This window comes from Balaenoptera acutorostrata, chromosome 7 (genome assembly GCF_949987535.1).
Source record: "Balaenoptera acutorostrata chromosome 7, mBalAcu1.1, whole genome shotgun sequence".
NCBI classification, from domain to species: domain Eukaryota; kingdom Metazoa; phylum Chordata; class Mammalia; order Artiodactyla; family Balaenopteridae; genus Balaenoptera; species Balaenoptera acutorostrata.
Window position 1 is genome coordinate 29,241,539 of NC_080070.1, and position 19,294 is coordinate 29,260,832.

At 36.3% G+C, this 19,294-nt stretch overlaps 1 protein-coding gene across 14 annotated transcripts in view; it reads left to right on the top strand.

Annotated features, from left to right (window-relative positions):
* CADPS2 (calcium dependent secretion activator 2) overlaps positions 1-19,294 on the top strand; it is a 545,377-nt gene that overhangs the window by 286,752 nt on the left and 239,331 nt on the right. For all 14 annotated transcript variants that reach the window (XM_057549848.1, XM_057549852.1, XM_057549849.1 and 11 more), the window contains exon 8: positions 15,124-15,263. In XM_057549848.1, the coding sequence (XP_057405831.1) occupies positions 15,124-15,263 (140 nt within the window). The remainder of the gene's footprint in view (positions 1-15,123; positions 15,264-19,294) is intronic.

Sequence of the window (19,294 nt, forward strand, 5' to 3'; positions counted from 1 at the left end):
AGGTTAACTCCACTGACTTTTTATTAAGCGTGATCTGGAGGCATTTACTCTCTGGATCTCTGACCCCTTGTCTGAAATACAAACTGTGTTGTCATTTCTAGTTCTCCTTTTCTATCATCATATTGATTTACTGGTTGCTTTACTGCTTACTATTCACAGATCCCATTTAATCCTCTTTGAAGGTGACAGTAACAGTCCGTATTTCGTTAAAGAGTGAGAAGCAGAGGTTAAGACCACTCAGTTAGCAACTGCGAGAGTCCTGATCTGAACTTCAGTTTTCTGACCCCAAAGTCTATGCCCTAAAACAATCATTAAATACTACGTTTGATAGGGTGAGGTAATGTGACTGTTTTACAAATGATGGTGTTGGTGTGGACCAATTTAATTTCATGACTTAAAGCAGGAACTGAATATTATTTAAGCTAAAGCCAATTCATGCATAGTCATTTTATATCATTTTATACAGTGATTTGAATCTTATTAGGGTACTGTCTGGCTGCTTTTATTACTTTCATTTGTGATGGTGCATCTCAACTGGATGTTCACATAAGAACTGCTTCGGGGAGTGTTTGAAAAGACTCAAGGTCTGGGCTCACACTTTTAGTTGGTTTAGGGTGAGCCCAGGAAAGAGAATTACAAGCACTTCTCAGGAACTGATAATGTGCATACAGGGCTGAGAGGCACTGGCACAAATAGTATCGCTGATACTAAGGTGCAGCCAGGGTTGAGAACATAAAAAAAAAAATCTATTGTAGCACATAGTTTTGTGAAATGATAGCTCAAATTTAAATAGGCATTAGGCAGTTAAAGGTTATGTTCTTTGGCAAATGCTTGGCATGCAGATTTTGTTTGTAGATGGCAGATGCAAATACCTATTTAGGGAAACGGAGGTGGCATATGGAGATTTTTCATCCAAGTTGGTGGCCAGCCCTCCACCGGGTGCTAAGGGAATACCTCGAGACAGAACAGGGAATTTTTCTTATTATGGGTATGTCCTAGCAGGTAAATAGTAGACCAGTTAAGCACCCAAACTTATACAGTTCATCATAATCAACTGTCCCCACAAAAATTTAAAAGCAGGGCTTTTGTAACATAGCCATATAAAAATCTAAATGATCCCACAAGACATCTATTTGTGAGCAATGCAGTTTCCATTGAGTCTTTCAGAATGAATTAATGTACTCCTGGGTACTATTTAACCTGCCAAATGGTGTTCTCGAGTCCAAAATGGATTTTTTTTTTTCTCTGCATTGGGTCTTCATTGCTGTGTGCAGGATTTCTCTAGTTGCGGCGAGCGGGGGCTACTCTTCGTTGCTATGCGCCGGCTCCTCATTGCGGTGGCTTCTCTTGTTGCAGAGCACAGGCTCTAGGAGCGCAGGCTTCAGTAGTTGTGGCACGCGGGCTCAGTAGTTGTGGTTTGTGGGCTCTAGAGCGCAGGTTCAGTAGTTGTGGTGCATGGGCTTAGTTGCTTCGCGGCGTGTGGGATCTTCCTGGACCAGGGCTCGAACCCGTGTCCCCTACATTGGCAGGCGGAGTCTTAACCACTGTGCCACCAGGGAAGTCCCCAAAATGGATTTTTGAAGTTTCTACCCAAATAACTTTTTAGTTTTAGAGTGTTGCTGTAAAGACATTCTTTCTGACAGTTGTTAGAAAAAGAACCTATTGTCTATTCATACACTCTAAGTTTGTGGCCTTGGTACCACACCATCAGTCTACACAGGAGGGTGCTGGTTCTTCGGCCTCCCTGAGGTTGGAGAAGTGTATAAATCCGAATCTATTTTCCTTTATGGTGCAGTGGAGCTAGAACATTATCCTTTTTTCTCATTTGATTGAATAATATTTCAATATCTGTACTTCTAGTAAACATTTCTTAATATGGAGATGTTCATAGCTAATAATTCAGAGTGACAATCATTATGCATGTTTTACAAATGTAAATATTGATATTATATGGAAATTTCAGGTACATTTTAAATACTAAGATAAATTAACCTTGCTCAATAGATTATTCCATTAAAATGTACTATTGTCTTTCAAGCATCTTGGTTAGGACCTATAGAGTTTAAAACATGTCTCTAATTGCCTGGTTTACAGGCAGTCGTCACAGAACTTATTTCAACATACAGAGTAATAGATCAGGAATAGACTACAGATGTTTTATTGACTAACAATTCTGACTTTTCAAAAATAATTATATAGTTAAATGCATACAAATCACTTTAGGCCTTCCCTTCACTCACACAAAATTTATATTTGAGGATTAAACTTTCCAGCATTATATAAATTTGATTCATCTACATATGAATCAAAAAAGCATTAGAGAAGCTGCTAGTGAAATCATAATCATAGGCATTTTACTTCAATTTGAAAGCAAAATTTAATGTCCAATTTCATTGAAAGAGCCGGTACTCAATGACTGCTATTTTAGCCAGCAAATTAATATCATTTGCTGCAAAATGGAATGGAAATTCATTTGCATTTCATATATGTCTAATTCACCTCCTCAAACAGAGTAGACTTTTATTTTTGTAGTTCTCACAAGTGGTATACCTTTTCTGAAACTAAAAATCACAGAAAATCTCTCCTTCCTCCTTTAGTCCTGTCATGTAGCCATTTGTCACAAGCCTTTGTTGTCATATCTCAGAAGCCATTCCAGTGGCAAGAAAGGGACCGCAGACAGGTGAAGGGCCAGAGATCATTCCTATATGGTGCAAAGTCTTTCTAGATATATTTTCTAGCAGCAGTTGGTTACGTCCGGGTCATTAATTACATGCTGTGAAGTGTTAGAAGAGAGGACTTACCATCCTGAGTCTGACTTGGAAAGGAGACTTTGATAACGTGCATCACTTGTTCCTCAGTGAGTCTCCCTCAGACCTTCTCGGAGGAGTTGGCTGGCATCCTCACTGTAGAGGTAGAGGAAAGCATTTTCTTACATTCTCACCACTAAAAGAGCAAGTTATAAATAGGCATCCTCCATGATGAGTCCATGTGGGTGATTATAGTAGCAGAAGTTGACATTTCAGTTTCCTCAGAAAAACAGAGGGCTGCCTCGGTCCCAAATAGAATGATTATTCAATGTACACACTGTACCAATTCCTTATTTGTAATAGGTTTGTAGTGTTACTTCATTATGGTTTTAATTTATACTTCTGTAACAGCTAGTACTAATCATGTTAACATCTTTCTGCATGCTTACTTTTCATTTGTACCTCTTCTTTGATGAAGAATCTGTTCAGACGTTTTTCCAGTTTTTAATTGGGTTACTTGTTTTCTTATTCTTAAGTTTGGAAAGACCATAATATATTGTTTACACATCTTTTATCAGGTTTATGATTTGTAAATATTTTTCTCCCAGAATTTGGCTTGTCTTTTCATTCTGTTAACAGTGTGTTTCAAAGAGCAGAAGTTTTTAATTTTGATGAAGTCCAATTTTTTTTCTTTTATGGCTTGTACTTTTCGTGCCATATGTAAGAAATCTGCATTGAATATGTAGATCAGTTTGGGAGTTGATCAACAAAGCTGAGTTTTCCGATCCATGAACACAGTATATCCCTCCATTTATTTAGGCCTTATTTCATTCCCCATAGTGATGTCTTAATAGTTTTCAATGATCAGGTCTTGCATTTCTTTTGCCAGATCTATCACTGAGTATTTCGTATTTTTGTTGCTATTTTAAATAGCATCATTTTGTTAGTTTTAATTTTTTTTTAGATATTGTTAGTATATTGAAATGTAATTGACTTTTCTATATTGATCTTACATCCTGCAACCTTGATAAACTTACTTACTAGTTCTACTGGTATCTTGGTAGATTGATTGTTTTTCCATAGACAATATTGTTGTCTACAAATAAAGACAATTTTACTTCTTCTTTCCAATCTAGATGTTTTTATTTATTTATTTTGGTTGTCTTATTTTGCTTATTAGAATGTCCAGTACAGTGTTGAATAGAAGTGGTGAAAGTGGACATCCTAGTCTTACTCTTGATCTTAAGGAAAAAACATTGTCTTTGAACATTAAGTATAACATTAGTTGTAGGTTTCTGGTAGATCCCCTTCATCAAATTGATAAAGTTCCTTCTGCTAATTTTTATTTAATCTATTTTGGCTCTAATCTTTATTGTTTCTTCTATTTACTTTGAGTTTAATGCATGGTACTTTTTCTATTAAAGCTGAAGCCAATGATTTGAGAAAAATCTGTTTTTTCTAATATAGACATTTAGTGCTCTAAGTGCCACCCTCCCTAAATATTGCCTTAGTGGCATCCCACAGATTTTTTATATTTTTTTCTCGTTTTCATCCTGTTCAAAATACTCTCTAAGTTTTATTTTGATTTCTTTGACCCATGGGTTATTAAAACTGTGTTAGTTTCCACATATGTGAGAGCTTTTTTGGAGTTCTCTATGTTATGAATTTCTAATTGCAGTCTATTGGGCTTAGAGAATATACTTTATATGACTTGGATCCTTTTTAAATTTATTGAGGCTTAGTTTATAGCCTATAATAGGGTCTATCCTGTGAATGTTCCACATTCACAGTTTAAAAGACTGCATATTCTTTCGTTCAGTAGAGTTTTATACATGTCAAATAGTTCAAGTTACTGTTATTTCCATATCCTTACTGATTTTTGTATCTACTTTCTAAAAAGCAATTTTTGAGAGACTGGTATTAACCTGAGTATAATTATGGATCTATTCTATCATTTTTTGCTGCTTGTATTTTGAAGATATGTTATTAGGTGCACAAATATTTAGGATTCCTATTTCCTCTTCATCAATTGACCACTTTGTCACTATGAAATAACTTCCTTACCCCTGGTAATATACTTTGGTTTAAAATCTTCTTTGTCTTAGCTATCCCAGCTTTCTTTTAACTAGTGTTAGCGTATTATATCTTTTTACATCCTTTAATCTATTTGTTTCATTACATTTAAAATATGTTGATTGAAGCAGCATATGATTGGGTCTTTATTTTTCATTCAAACTGACAATCTCTGCCTTTCAACCAGTATTTAAACTGTATTTTAATATGATTATTGATATGATTAAATCTGTCATTTAGCTGTTTTTTCTGTCTTATATGTTCTTTATTTCCTTTTTCCTCCATTTTTTTCCTCTTTTAGACTAATTGAATATTTTTTATGGTTCCATTTTTTTCTTCTTTGCTTATTATTGGTAACTGTTATTTTAAGTGTTGCTTATGTTTAGTCTAACTTCAAATGATATTATAACACTTCATGTGTAGTTTATGAGCCTTACAATATTATATCTCCATTTCCCATTGAAGGTAAGGCATAGGACATATTATTTCAGCAATAGCACCTGTCTAAGAGTTTCTGACATGCAATACATGTCCAGTTATTGTTGGAAGGATGAATGAACAAATGAACAATCTCCTGAAGTTTCAGTTTCATTTCTCCTTTGCAGAGTTATAGTAGACAGTAGAATGAGTCACTTTTGTTTGAACACCTGAGCTCCCTAACCAAGTGATAAGCTGAAACAGCAATTGTGGAATGATACATGGTTTGGATCCTATAGCAAGAGTGAGGTTCTAGGATGTTCAGCCCATCTCCTAGTTATAATATATAGAAGAAGCAGGTTGGAACATCCTGACATCCATTACTAACTTCTTCTTTTAGTTACTGCATTAAGAAGTCCCTGTGCATCTGGGAGCTATACAAAGCCTCTTAGGAATATCCACCTTTATTGTCTCTAGCACTGATACTGAAAAGCTAAGTACCTTTATTCCCTGCTAGTTTTTATTATATGTATTGTATGAGTCAAAAATAAAGTCTTTAGGTCAAAGGTCCAACGTTCAGATTAGTTGGTTGTTGAGCATCACAAACTGAAAAGTTTGAAACCTGCTTCCATAAGACGTTGATTCTGGTCTTGGCTCTGCCGTAATAGCCAAGAGGGCATGAACGAGTCACTGAACCTCTCTCCCTTGACCTTTATTCCCCACTACTTCCATCTTATCATATTTCTCTAAATTCATGCAGTTCTTTGGAGCATGTGAAAATGTAACACCAAGAATTCTTAACCTCCTACTCTCCTATCTTCCTTTCCTAGTCTTTAAAGGACTTCTGACTAGTTTGTATACCTATAGAATGACAAATTGGGAAGGTTTTCATGAATCTTATCATTTTGGCAAACTGTTAGGTTGTAATTATTAGACCTTGCTTTGATTTCTTTTTCAAATGAAGAATAATAATTCACGTTCACTCTTCAGGGTGGCAGTTGGTTTTTAATAAAAATACCAACACTTATCTGTAAATTAGTCAATTCCCAAACACTTTGCTATAATTGTCTTCAGTTTAAGGATTGCAGCTGAAGTAATCCAAGTTTAGGCATTAACATAACTTCCTCCTTTCCATCCTACCATCCTATGTATGGATTGACAGAAATAAAATTGATTTGGCTCTAAGAGTTCTTATAGTACTTAATAACCAAAGAGTGAGAACAAAGCTAAATTAGTTATTATAATGTATGTGAAATTATGAAGGGAATGTGTTGTGGAGGGTATGTAAAATTGAAATTGTCTATTGTTATCTTGAAGTAATTTCCCTTAGGTATTCATTTAACTTCAGTGTCAAGTTATTTACACAACAAGAGCAGTGCCTATCCATTAAGGGTGATGTGAGAATTAGTTTAAATTTCACAAAGCACTTTGAGGCACTGAGTTGAAAAGTTCTTTATAAATGCCAGGCATTATTATAACCAGACTAGTAAAAAGAAACACGATAAAGCTACTCATGCAGTGTCCTCTAATAGAAACTTTATTGGTAAGGAAATATAAAGGTTACTGCTATTCATAATTTATGGCTGAGGGGAATAGATCAAGAATAATAATGCTTTCCTGTCTAGATAAGTCTTAAAGACACAGATGTAGCTGTGATGGAATATATTGCTCCACTCAAGGAAAAGTATGAAATCGAGAACTTACAAGCAATAAAAGTGATATATGAAGATTAGTAAAGGCCAGTATCTTTGAGCCATGAAAAATATCTTGACAAATTTGACTATGCCTTTCAAAGTCTTTCTTGAAGACTGAAATAGAAGATGTAATCCTTGATCATTTGGGTATATGGAACTTGAAATTTGTTAGAAATATGTGCATGATGGTCTTCATTCTAGTAACCAAAATAATCTGTCTCATTATGAATCCTTTTCAATTTTTTCTTTTGTTTTATGGTAAGGAAAATGAAAACTTTAAGTTAACTAACACTTGGTGAGAGAGTTTTTTCAAAAGATTTCATACAAGCAGAATACCTCAGGAAAGTGAGAGAAATAATCACACCCAAAAACATCTTAAAGTAATCAGAGATAATGATAGAAATCTGTCTGTAAAAATCTTTGAATCACACAGGTAGCAGAAGAAATTTTTTAAAAGGTAAATTTAGTGTTTTTATAATCAAATCGCAGCTTTTATTGGCTGTGTATTGGTTTCCTATTGCAACTTTAACAAATTACCGAAAACTTAGTGGCTCAAAACAACACAAATTTATTATCTTACAGTTGTGCCGGTCAGAAGTCCACAGCGAATCTTGGTGGGCTCAAATTAAGGTGTTGGCAGGGTTGTGTTCCTTTCCAGAAGACCTGAAAGGGAGAATGCAGGTTGTTTTTTTTTTTACCTTTGCCAGCTTCTGGAGGCTGCCTGTGTTTGGCTCATGCATGGTCCTCTTCCATTTCCAAAGCCAGCAATGGCTGGTCCAGTGTTTCTCACATCACTTTGCTTCGTCACTCCTCTGCCTTCCTCTTCCACCTCCGAGAACCCTTGTGATTGCACTGGGCCCACCTGGATAATCTCCCTTTCTTAAGGCCCACTAATTAGTGACCTTAATTCCATCAGCTACCTCAGTTCCCCTTTGCCAGGTAAGTAACATAGTCACAGGTTCTGGGGATTCGGGCTCGGCATTTTTGGGGAGACTAATTATTCTACCCGTTACAGTCCAGAAATGGAAAGATGAGAGTTTCAGAAATTTTTAGAGACTGGCAAGTAAATGGCGTACCAATTCTGGCCTTTGCTACTGTCATTTTCTGTTATCAAGTTTTGGCGGTACTTTAGTTGGCAAGCCTTTTTCTCTTTTCACCTCAATGAAGTTATCAATTTTCGGTTTGCATTTTTATTTCTAATTTCTCTAAGCATCCACCCATCTATTCCAACAAACACTTGGTAAGTGTCTAGTTTAGGATGTGAAGCAACATGTATGGACCTAGACCATATTATCCTTAGTGAAATAAGTCAGACAGAAAAAGACAAATACTATATGATATCACTTGTATGTGGAATCTAAAAGAATAATGCAAATTAATGTATATGCAAAACAGAAACAGGCTTACAGATGTAGAAAACAAACCAGTGTTTGCCAAAGGGGAGAGGGGAGGAGGGAGGGACAAATTACGGGTATGGGATTAAGATACAACTATTATATATAAAATAGATAAGCAACAAGGATATACTGTATAGCACAGGGAATTATAGCCATTATCTTATAATAACCTATAATAGAATATAATCTGCAAAAATACTGAATCACTATGCTGTACATCTGAACCTAACACAATATTGTAAATCAACTATACTTCAATTTCAAAAACAAAAGAATGGCTTAATTAAAGATACTGGCTTAAATTACAGTAGCAGTCACAGGTGAATTACTCTAGGTATCACTATGAGCCCTTGCCCTCAAGGAGCATACTCTGCTAAATGCATTCCATGAGCCCCTTCATACCGTGGTTCATTATTAAGTAGTGATGCCAGAAAAGATTTAGGAAGAATTTACACACCTTGATGTTTGTTTTTATGCTCTCTCCAACCCCCATCATGCAAATAACAAAGCTTATAACCTCTATTTTTTTAACAAGCTAATGCCAAGTAAAAATATATAGTTCAGATAATACTTTCCTTTTTCTTCTTTTACTCATTTTTTTTAAAGGCTTTTCTTATTTAAAAAAAAAAAAAGAAAGTACTATATAGAAGGAAGGAAATGTGTAATTTCCTGTCAGGCCATCGGCACATTTTTAAGGGGTTGGGAGTTTGGTCAGTTCTGTACTGTAAATTCTAGGATTCTTTCCAGCTTTGAAAATAAAGGGAACTGGATTTAGCCTACAGACAATAAGGTTCACAGAAGACTTAATGCTAATCTTTCAGTATACAGGAGAGCCTTGTGTTGGTGAAAGTGAGCAGGTGTTCTTTGTTTCAACCAAGTAAGACAGGAAGCAATGACATTAAAGGAGAAATAATTTAGGCTAAGCAACCTCAGGTGTATTAAAACACTGAAAAATGTTACTAAGAAGGATGTATTGTAGATTTCTCTCAGAAAAGTCATCCAGTTCGTCTTCTCCATACAGTGAAAATACAGGGCTCTGACATTGGAGAAAATACATGCTAGTTATTAACATGTGCTAAATAAAAATTTATTGAAATGAAGTAAATTCAGTTGGTCCTTTCACTGTACATACTTTCTTAAGGTTCTAAGCTCTAAAGAAGGTGCTTAAAAGGTTCACAAGGCATAGTTGTCATGAATCTTTGCTAAACTGTAAAATTTGTCAGTTGAAAGAGAAAGATCGAAAAATGTCAACTGAACCCCAAAAGTCAAGGTTTCTCATAGAGATAGCTCTAGTTATCTGGAGTGATGATCCCTTGGACATTTCCTTAAAATACCCTATGCCTCAAGGACATCTGATTGTCAGCAAAAAAAAAAAAAAAATTTAATCACAAATTGAAACATTCCAGCTAAAAGCATTTTCAGTCCCTTCTTACTCTGTTTTAAAGATGTATTTCTAAGGCCATTTCATTTCTTAATTGGATGTTAGACACTTGACTACACATGACTCCTCTCCAGAATGTGTAGAGCTGGATAGACAGGGATTATCCTTTACTCAAGAGTATGACATTTTGATTATGTCATTCTCTTGTTTAGAAGCATCTTTCGATTACACGTTATGGGATAACATACAAACTCCTTAGCAAAACCTATGCTTTTACAGTCTATCCCCATTCTTCCTTTCTGATCTCACCTATCAGCACAACCTTCCCATTTCCTTACCCTCTTCAGTCTATGTGGCCATATCCTCACCACCCACCCCACCCCCGCCTTTGTACACAATCCCCCTTCCAGCCAAAATGATCTTGCTTATCTCGCCCCATCTTGTTCACTTAAGAATTAAGTGATGTCTTCCCCCATTCCTCTCATAGACTTTATCCCTCAAGCCATTATAGTCTGGCCTCACCTAAACTTTCTCTTGCTGAGATCTCTAGTGACCTCTCTGTTGTTAAACCAAACAGTAGCCTTTCCTTCCTTACCGTGCTTGACCTCTTGAGTGTCATTTGGCACCGACGGCCACTTCCTATTTCCCGAAACACTCTCTGCCTTGAATGTAGTGCATCCCACCCTTCTGGTTTTTCTTCTGTCTCCTTGGCCTCTGGTCTTGATTATAGAGTTCTCTTCCTTTTATTAACCCTTAAAAGTTACTGTTCCACAGGGCTCTCCCCTTACCTTTTGATAAGGTAGAGAATTGACATGGCAGAAAATGTCATGAACATTTGTATTGGGTGAAGTTCCTTTGGTGGCAAGCAATGGAAACTGACTGAGGACAGGTCCCTGGGAACAAAGAGCTGACCAGTCACGCTTGGGGAAGGGTTTGAGAAGCAAAAGTAGTGGTAAGAATGTCAGCATCAGGATTGTGTGCCTACTTTTTAAGGGTGGGTCAGTTCCAATGGCCTCATGTCTTTATCATTCCCTTCCCTGTGTCTTTTATTGTGTCTTGTGTATTGTATCTTACAATATCTTATAAATCTTATGTGTTCTTTTAGACTCCAAAATGAAGCAGTGATTCCTCTATGAAGTCTGTCCTGATTTCCTTTAAGAATTGTTGATTGCACCTATGTTTGAGCTAGATTCATACCAAAAATGTAGCTCTATTATTTTACTCAAAGACCATAGTGCAATTGCTGCAGTCATGTGGTCTTTTTTTTTCTTCCTCTGGACTAAGAGAGATATATGGGACAAGGCAGTGAATTCTTTACCTCACCCCAGAGCCTACCTAGCTCCCTCTCAGTTCTTCTAGATTGTTCCTCCCGGTTTTTAGGTTTTTAGTTTTGAAACAGTTTAGAAATTTAGAAAGTCGTGAATTCATAGGCCACAAAGTTCAAATAATGTAGTATATGTACAGATGCACATGGCTTGGCTTTAATTAAGGTATCTTAATAGAAGAAAAATAATGTAGAGGTGTCAGTTTGTACAAGTATATTTTAAGAGAAAGATCCTTCTGAACCCCATATTACTCTAGATATTATGTACATATGTATTTTTACACTTCATTTTAAGTTTTTTCTTCCTCTGTATTAAATCTGACAGAATTTTAAACAAAGCCTGAAAAAAACATTTTGTGTTTTCCATTACACTTTAGCAAAGATGGAAAGTAATGTTGACATTTTATTATGAAGAAGATACATTGGCTTTATATTTAAGATAAATCATAAAATGTGTTGTGTTATGCTAAATGACAAGGCATTTAAAGTGTTGGTGACCAAAATAAACTAAAAGACTAGAAGAAGCAGAAATACGTGTAGAAAAGTTAAGAAATGAATAGCAAAGAACAAGCTACTTTGCTAAATTCTGTAAGAAGCTAACTATTTTGTACAGAGCTATGATTTAACTTATGTGTGAACCTAAAACACAAGAAGAATCCTTAGTAAATTATGTCTCTTAAGTATTCTAATTATTGTACCATCAACATCAGACATCCCTCTCTGAACGTGAACTAAGTCCTGTTGAAGTAGAACTGTTTATCTGCTTATCGTGAAAGAAAATTCTTCAGGCACTTACTACCTGTGCAAGTCTTATGCAGCAAAACCCTGTGTTCATGTACTAGTTGGTATACTACTAAATGCTGTAACAAATGACAACATTTCAGTAATTTAAAACGATAGTGCCTGTATAACAGTTTATTATGGGTGTTCCTGATAGATGGGTAGATTTCCTCCGTGTGGTGATTCAGGGCTCTGGTTTCTTCCCTCTTATGGCTCTCTCATTTTGTAGATCATTGGAGTCCTCTCCATTTGGCTAGCAGATGAGTGAAGAAGACATACCTTCTTCACTTCTGTATCTTAATCATCATTCCCCAAAACGATTTACCACTTTTCTTCATATTCCATTAGCTACAACTTTCATACGCCCCTACTTAGATGCCAGGGGAGCTAGAAAATATGGCTGGCTAGCTGCTTCTTGGCACCAGTTCTATACTAGGGAAAGCATGAATCCCGGTGAACAGTTAGATGATCTGCCATAGCTCATCCCTATAGCCAAGGTAGCAACAATTCTGTTACCCTTCCAACTACCCATAGAATGCATTTACTTCAAGGGAAACAACCCAAAGCTTCATCTTGTCCTTACTTCCAGTTCAAAGCCCGGCATCTCAATCAGGTCCAGCTGTGGCTCTTTGCAGCCTGATGCCCAATGAACTAGGGTTCATGTTAACCGCCTGCTCTTCCATCTCCCCTCCCCACCCTGCTCAAGCACAAGTCCAATATATAGCAGTGGAGCAGGGGGCAGGAAAGCTACAATTAAGCCTCCCATTAGAAAAAAGGTGAAGTGGGAAATACAGAGCAATACGTGTCCAGTGAGAACAATGACATGCTGTCATGGCAGGCACTGTGAAGGCACCCTGCCTGACAGTGTTCAGGGTCTCTTGATTAGACCCTTATTATGCATCTGAAAAGAATTGTTTTGTCCTTTATTCTCCCTGGCCCTTTGGGCTCTACACATTTGGGTGCTTCTTCCTTGTCTGTTACCATCCATGGCTGAATCATGGAAAGGGGTGTGATCACTTTCTGCTTGTACAATTTGGGAACCTGGTAACAATTTAACAGAGTTTCTTCACCAGTACCATTTTTAGAAGTAATAGATTTCATATCTCTGGGCCTTCATTTGTTACATGTGGCAGTGTTTACGCCTTTATTAGAGTCTGTCCAGAAAAACAGAAAATTCCAGGTCATTCAAATGGAGGAAATTTAACACGGGGAGTTAGCTACATGTGTGATAGAACAGAGAAGCCAAACAAACGATGGTGAATAAACCCAGAGACTAACATTATTGGAAAACTGCTGCACACCCTAGGGATAGAAGGGCAAGAGAAAGAAGTTTTATTACCAGATATTATCTGAGTTTTTAGCTTTGATAAGAAGAAACTATCAGCTCCTTATGGAGTCATCCATATTCTTTCATCTTTCTGTGTCCCCATATAGTAAGCACTCAAATGTTTAATTGAACAGAGATAAGCAGTAAATCCTTCCACCGACTTCAGTTAGAGGTACCCATCAGAAAATTAAAATGTGGCAGAAATGATGGTGTTCAGTACTGAGATGATCCTTAATTGGGGATAAACTGCAATTAGTTATTTTGGGACCTTTTTTAGTAACCCATTATTGGCATTTAGAGAATGAGAAATTGTTGAAAGTTTTAATTTAAATATTCTCTTACTGTATATGACATTTAGAGTTTGGAACAATACCAATTTTCATATAAACATAGAAAGAAGAATTAAAAAGGAATAAAGTCTGTAGGTGGTTCATGCCAAATTTTTTTTAAAAGGATGGGGTAGGGAGAAATAGAAAAAGCTTTTCAGACTTGCTGGGGAATAGCAGTAAGAGCTACAGAGGATGTATAGCTCTGTCTTAGTCTTTGACTCTTCTTGTGGAATCACCTTCTAAGTTGAAAATGATATACCTTTGTCTGCTGGTTTGAGCCAGAAATTACTAACTTATTTTCCTTTACTATTGGTTAAGAAAGAATCTGTAAAATATTCCATTGGCTATTTCAGCAGTCAAAAAGAACTCTTTCTAGAATCTGATCATAATTTTTGAAAATATCACAAATGCCGTTTAATCTGCTCTTGGCTGAGCCTTTATATGCTTAAGTGTGTAGATATGCTGGACTGAACCTGGCTATGGATAAGTTTGAGAAAAGTCTCTAAATAGTAGATATATTTAACAACTTGGAAGTTGAGCCTATGACTATGTTGTTTTTCCTAGAGAGAGAAAGAGCCTTGCCTGAAGATTTCTTCGTGCATATTTTCACTTATACATGGAAATGAAGTGTTTTTTTTTTTTTGACGGAGCATGTCAAATTCAGTTGCCATGATGTGCTTTGAAAACGTTTAATCATACCTGAGCATGTTTATAGTTCTTTCATGTTCTTAGAAACTTAAAGCTTTTTTACTTTTTGCGTTGCTTTAAAATAAGAAATGGCTTAAAATATGATGTACTGCGTTTCATATCTTCATTTTATCGTTCAGAATATAATGCTCCCATTTAAAAATATTCATTAAGGCTTGAATATAGGCTGTGTCTAAGTAGTGTCATGACTGACTAAAAGGGGAAAATACTTTTTTTTTTTTAATCTACATGGTACGTAACATCTGAAGAGTAAGCTTTTCTTTCCTGTGTTGGCTCTGTGGAATGTGGGATTGTGAAATAACGACTTGATAATTTAGCAGTTTTATTAAAAATAATTACTTTATTTCAGTCATCATAATATCATCTTTATAGTTTTGGAAACATGTAGTCAGGAAAAAAATCCTTCTCTGATATTGATCTAGAGCAGAAAATGTGCAACGATCAGTCTTTTCCATCTCTAGTTGAGTTGATTTCCTTTAACACTTCTTTGCAATGAAAATATTAAAACATGAGGTATAATTTTGCTGCTTCAAATAATTGGTTTTGCTTTTTGAGCATGCTATTTGTAATTTCAAAGAATATTTCTTTCTGAACTTCTTTGCTCTGAGGAGTTTAGAGTGATCTTGAAATTATAGGTGTCTATTAAGTATTTTTCAACTGTCAATTCAACTGTAGCCACCGTGCTATTAATTCATTATGAAGTGACACAGGAAGAAAACTCGTTATGTGATAATATGAAAACACATATTTGTCAAAAAAAAAAAAAAGAAAATAAACCAGTCTGTATTGAAAACCCATCTGCTGTGGTGGGAGTGAAATGGTTTATTAGACACATTTGGGCATGACACCACCTTTTCAAACAGGAAAATGTATAGAAAAGTTTTCAGTTCTACTCCTTAGACATTCTGTATTATGTACCTAAATGTGTTATTTTTGTCCCTTACAGGTGATATTATACCCAACTTCTAATAGCTCCAAGTCAGCTGAGTTGCACCGAATGATCGTTCCAAAAAATAGCCAGGACTCTGATTTAAAAATCAAATTGGCAGTGCGAATGGATAAACCACCACATATGAAACATAGTGGGTGAGTGTACTTGAAGATGTTTTTCTCCTGAATTATTGGATTTCATTGTATCACTTTTGTCATTTTACTGAGAGCCAATATATCAGACATTCACATGGAGTTTTTCCTGCCAAATTACATTAATAGGTTAACTTAATTTTTTAAATCTGTAGACATCTTTATAGCTGAATACATGGGTATTAGTTAATATAACTGATTGCATGCTAACACACTATTGGTACTTGATTGTGTTGGTATTGCACATCACTTATATTGATAAAGAACAGTGATGTATGGAGATAATGTGTAAGATATATTTCAAAATACAATAATAGTTGAAACAAGCCTAGAATTCAGATCCCCAGAAATAGTTAAACCTACATAGACAACATTAAAGTTTAATGGTGGTCCAGATATAACCCAGGAGGCTGTACAAGTTTTGACGGGAGGGGTGTGAGTGCTCATTCCAATATGTGAGTGAGAAACTAGATCATTACCGGAGGAAACTGATGTTGGTGGATAACCAGAAGTGCAGGGACTGGCCCCTGGGGATTGCTGTGGGTCGGAGTCAACTTCATCTCCGAGATTCTTTTTCCCTTGTAGCTGATGAGGAAACAGGTCTGAACTCTTGAATCCAATTCAATGAGTTTTTTAAAACCCAGGTCTTTCTCAGATTAATACTTTAGGACTTGCTACAACCAAATTCTAGCATAGGGATGTTAGCCACTAGGAAAGAATGTGAAGACTTTTCTTACTAAGGAGGGAAGCAGTTGCTAAAGTGTCTCATCCCAAGTTTAGCAGCAAATCTAACAGTCTGTGCGCATTCCTGTACAGAGGGCCGTCTCTGCTGGCTTTGGAGCTGAGTCACTAGCACTGTGGCAGAGTTAACTGGTAAGTCCACAAGATAAGGATTCTTTAGATGACTGTTAGGGAAAACAAAGTTAGGCTCTGAGCAGGAGGCAGCCCAGATGTATCTCCTACAGCTGGGATGAGACTCTGAGGACCATATTGCTTCCTTGGTTTGGGTGGGCAGTGTGTATGCAGTGTCAGAACTAGTCTCACTTGGGGGAAGAAGACCTCAGCGGGTGGGCTCTTAGAAAGGGAACAATAATGTAGGTATCCCACAGTATGGCATCTTTAATGTAGTAATGTAGCGTCTAACTGTGACTCATGATGCAGATGGAGTTCCCGGGATTTAATACTTAGAGTTCTTTCTTCCCCCCTCCATCTACCTGCTCACTGTTGACTTATGCAGCAGACATGGATTGAGCACTTCCTCTGTGCCAACCAGAGCAAGCCTCAATGAGATACCATCCCAGGCCTGAAAGAACTGGCTAGCCGGGGATTCAGGCTTGTATACAAATAATGATAATACTGAGTGATAAGCGCTACAAGAGAGGAATGGGAACGGGTGGAAATAACACCTGATTCTAGCTGGAGTCAAAGAAAGTCTCACAAGACAATTGACTTTTGAGATGAAGCTTGAGGGATGAATCCAGCAGGTGGGCAGTGGGGAGGAAGGGCAATCCAGCCACCAGCCACATGGCATGGCGTATACATAGGCAGGAGATCTGGAAGGGCTGTTAGCCAACCATGACGATTTTGGTATAGCTGGAGAGTGCTTTAAGACTAGAGAGAGTACTACTGCTCTAAAGTGCTTAGAGACTAGTAGAAACTAGAGGGAGATAAAAAGGAACACGTTATGTTCCAAACATTGTAGTTATTTCCCTACTCTTTTGAACTCAGTCTCTTGATTAATAGCACAGCAAGAAATGGGAACCTATGCACTGTAACGCCAAGATGGCCCCTGATTTGCATGTGGGCAGCGCTGTGATGAATACCCTTAGAGCCTTCAGATTGACCCAAAAACCAGGACTGAATATGGAGTTGGGCACATAGCAAGTTCTGAAGCCTTCAGCTCCCGTGGAAAGAAAGCTCTGCTCTAATCCTTGGCATTTTCTTGCTCTAAAATGCTCCAGGGCAAGTGGTACAATCCAGCTGCTTTCTAAGACTTGATTTTTTTTTTTTTTTTTTGCTTTTTATAATCACTCCTTTACAACGAAGGAGAATTGGTTTGTATCTCATCTCAGAGACCTTTGACTAAATTAGGACCCCCAGAATGGTTCTGGACTTGACTTCTGCCCAAGACTATGGGTGAAAGAGATGACTAAAAAGACTATATCATAGTCTCTGAATTTAATCTGTAAAGCTCAAGAACTATCGTGACCTGCCTTTACGAAGATACTAGCAGGCATTGCCAGACATTTGGGTAACTGCAGTTTATGGTATGTAAAAGGAAGAAATTCTAGAGTTGAAAATACCTGTGATGTTGTTCTGCTGGTTGGTGTGTTATGGAGCATAATTAAGAATATCATATTTCCTAATAGTTATTCAAAAAAAGCTATGTAAGACCATTACTGAGTGTAATAATAATGATCAACCAGAATTTCAACATTGCTATAATATAAGCAATTTATCACTTTGGGCAGAGACCACAAGCACCTGTCTAGGTTTCTCAGTGCCTGTGTGGTAACAGTTTTAAATATTTTGAATATCACCCCTGTGTTTAGATGTATATGGGAAAACATGACATGACACACACATGACTATCCTAACCTTATACATCATTTTCTGTGGTGCTTCATAGATGGATTTTACTGAACTTAATCACATTTAAGAAGAGAAGGTCAACTAACCTTTTTCTTCCAAGTGCTCTGTCATATGCCAAAGCAGTGATATAATAGAATTAGTAGATTAATAGCATTTTGCTTTCAGGCTGGATTATATTTTGTTAATAATTCATCCTATAATGAATGATTAACAGATGAATAATGAATAATTGAAAAAGAGACAGTTAAAAAATTAATTTACCTTTAAAATATGGCAAACTCCTTTTATGGATAGAGTTGTCAAATGGATTAAACAATAAATTGGAGGGTTATGGATTTTTGTCCTCAGAGATCTTTTCAGAGCTAGAAATCCTTCAGGACTTTAGTCATAAAAAAACCTATTCTCTGTTTTAATAATGTGGGCAACAAGTATATCTCTCTTATGTGAACTATTTTAACATGTATTCTCCTTTATTCATTTATTATGTGTATATGACCCCTATATTATCTCTAAGTAAATATTTTTATTAATGTTATCTGTATTTTTGTGTGTTCCTGATTACACCGTAGGTTTCTTAGACCTGTTTAAACCCCTAGTACCTCCCACCATGTGTAAACAAGGATAGATATTAATATAAATAAAGACGAAATTGGTAATAGTGTGCTCCTTAGAGTTTTAAGGAAAAAGTAATGACAGTAACATGCATTCCTAAATTGAAGAACCTTAAAGGTTTAGAGCGATTTATAGGGGATAGGGTATAATTTAATGTAAAAAAATACCTAAAATAAATGAAGTAAATGGTGTTTGAACCTCAATTGTTGCATTTTAAAATGACCTTTTTTTTGAACCAGAAGGAAAAATATAACCAATCTAAAGCTCATGCTTCTGGTAATTAATCAGTCCATGACTATACGTTATAGATTTTTAATAGGACTGACTACATGCAAATGAAAATAGATATTTAATTTGGATAACATAAGCATAATGACGACTCATTCATTCAAAGCCAAACTAAACATTACTGTGTGACATCTAGCTAGTAAAAATTTGGGTTCATTTGTTCTTTGGGGGTATGTCATATAAACTAATTACATAAACTCTTATATAAATCTGTTAAATGAATTTCCAGCTAGGTTTTGAGTGGTTAAATAATTCACATTCAGCTTTAGGATTTATTTTCCTTCTTTTTTGGGTAGCTGGAAGACAGAAGTGTTCGTGAACAAATGGGCTATCCTTTAGCGTAGCCTAGTGGCTGAGAGGCAGTATTGACTTAAATCTCAGAACTACTATCGTCGTTTTTATTAAATCATGTTTTCCTAATTCAAATGTTATTTTCTCAGCCAAAAGAAAGGCAAAATAAAATGGGGCTAATAAAGCAAATGAGTATTATGACAAATCTACAACTGAAAAGGAGAAAGAAGAAAATTCAATTGTCACAAATA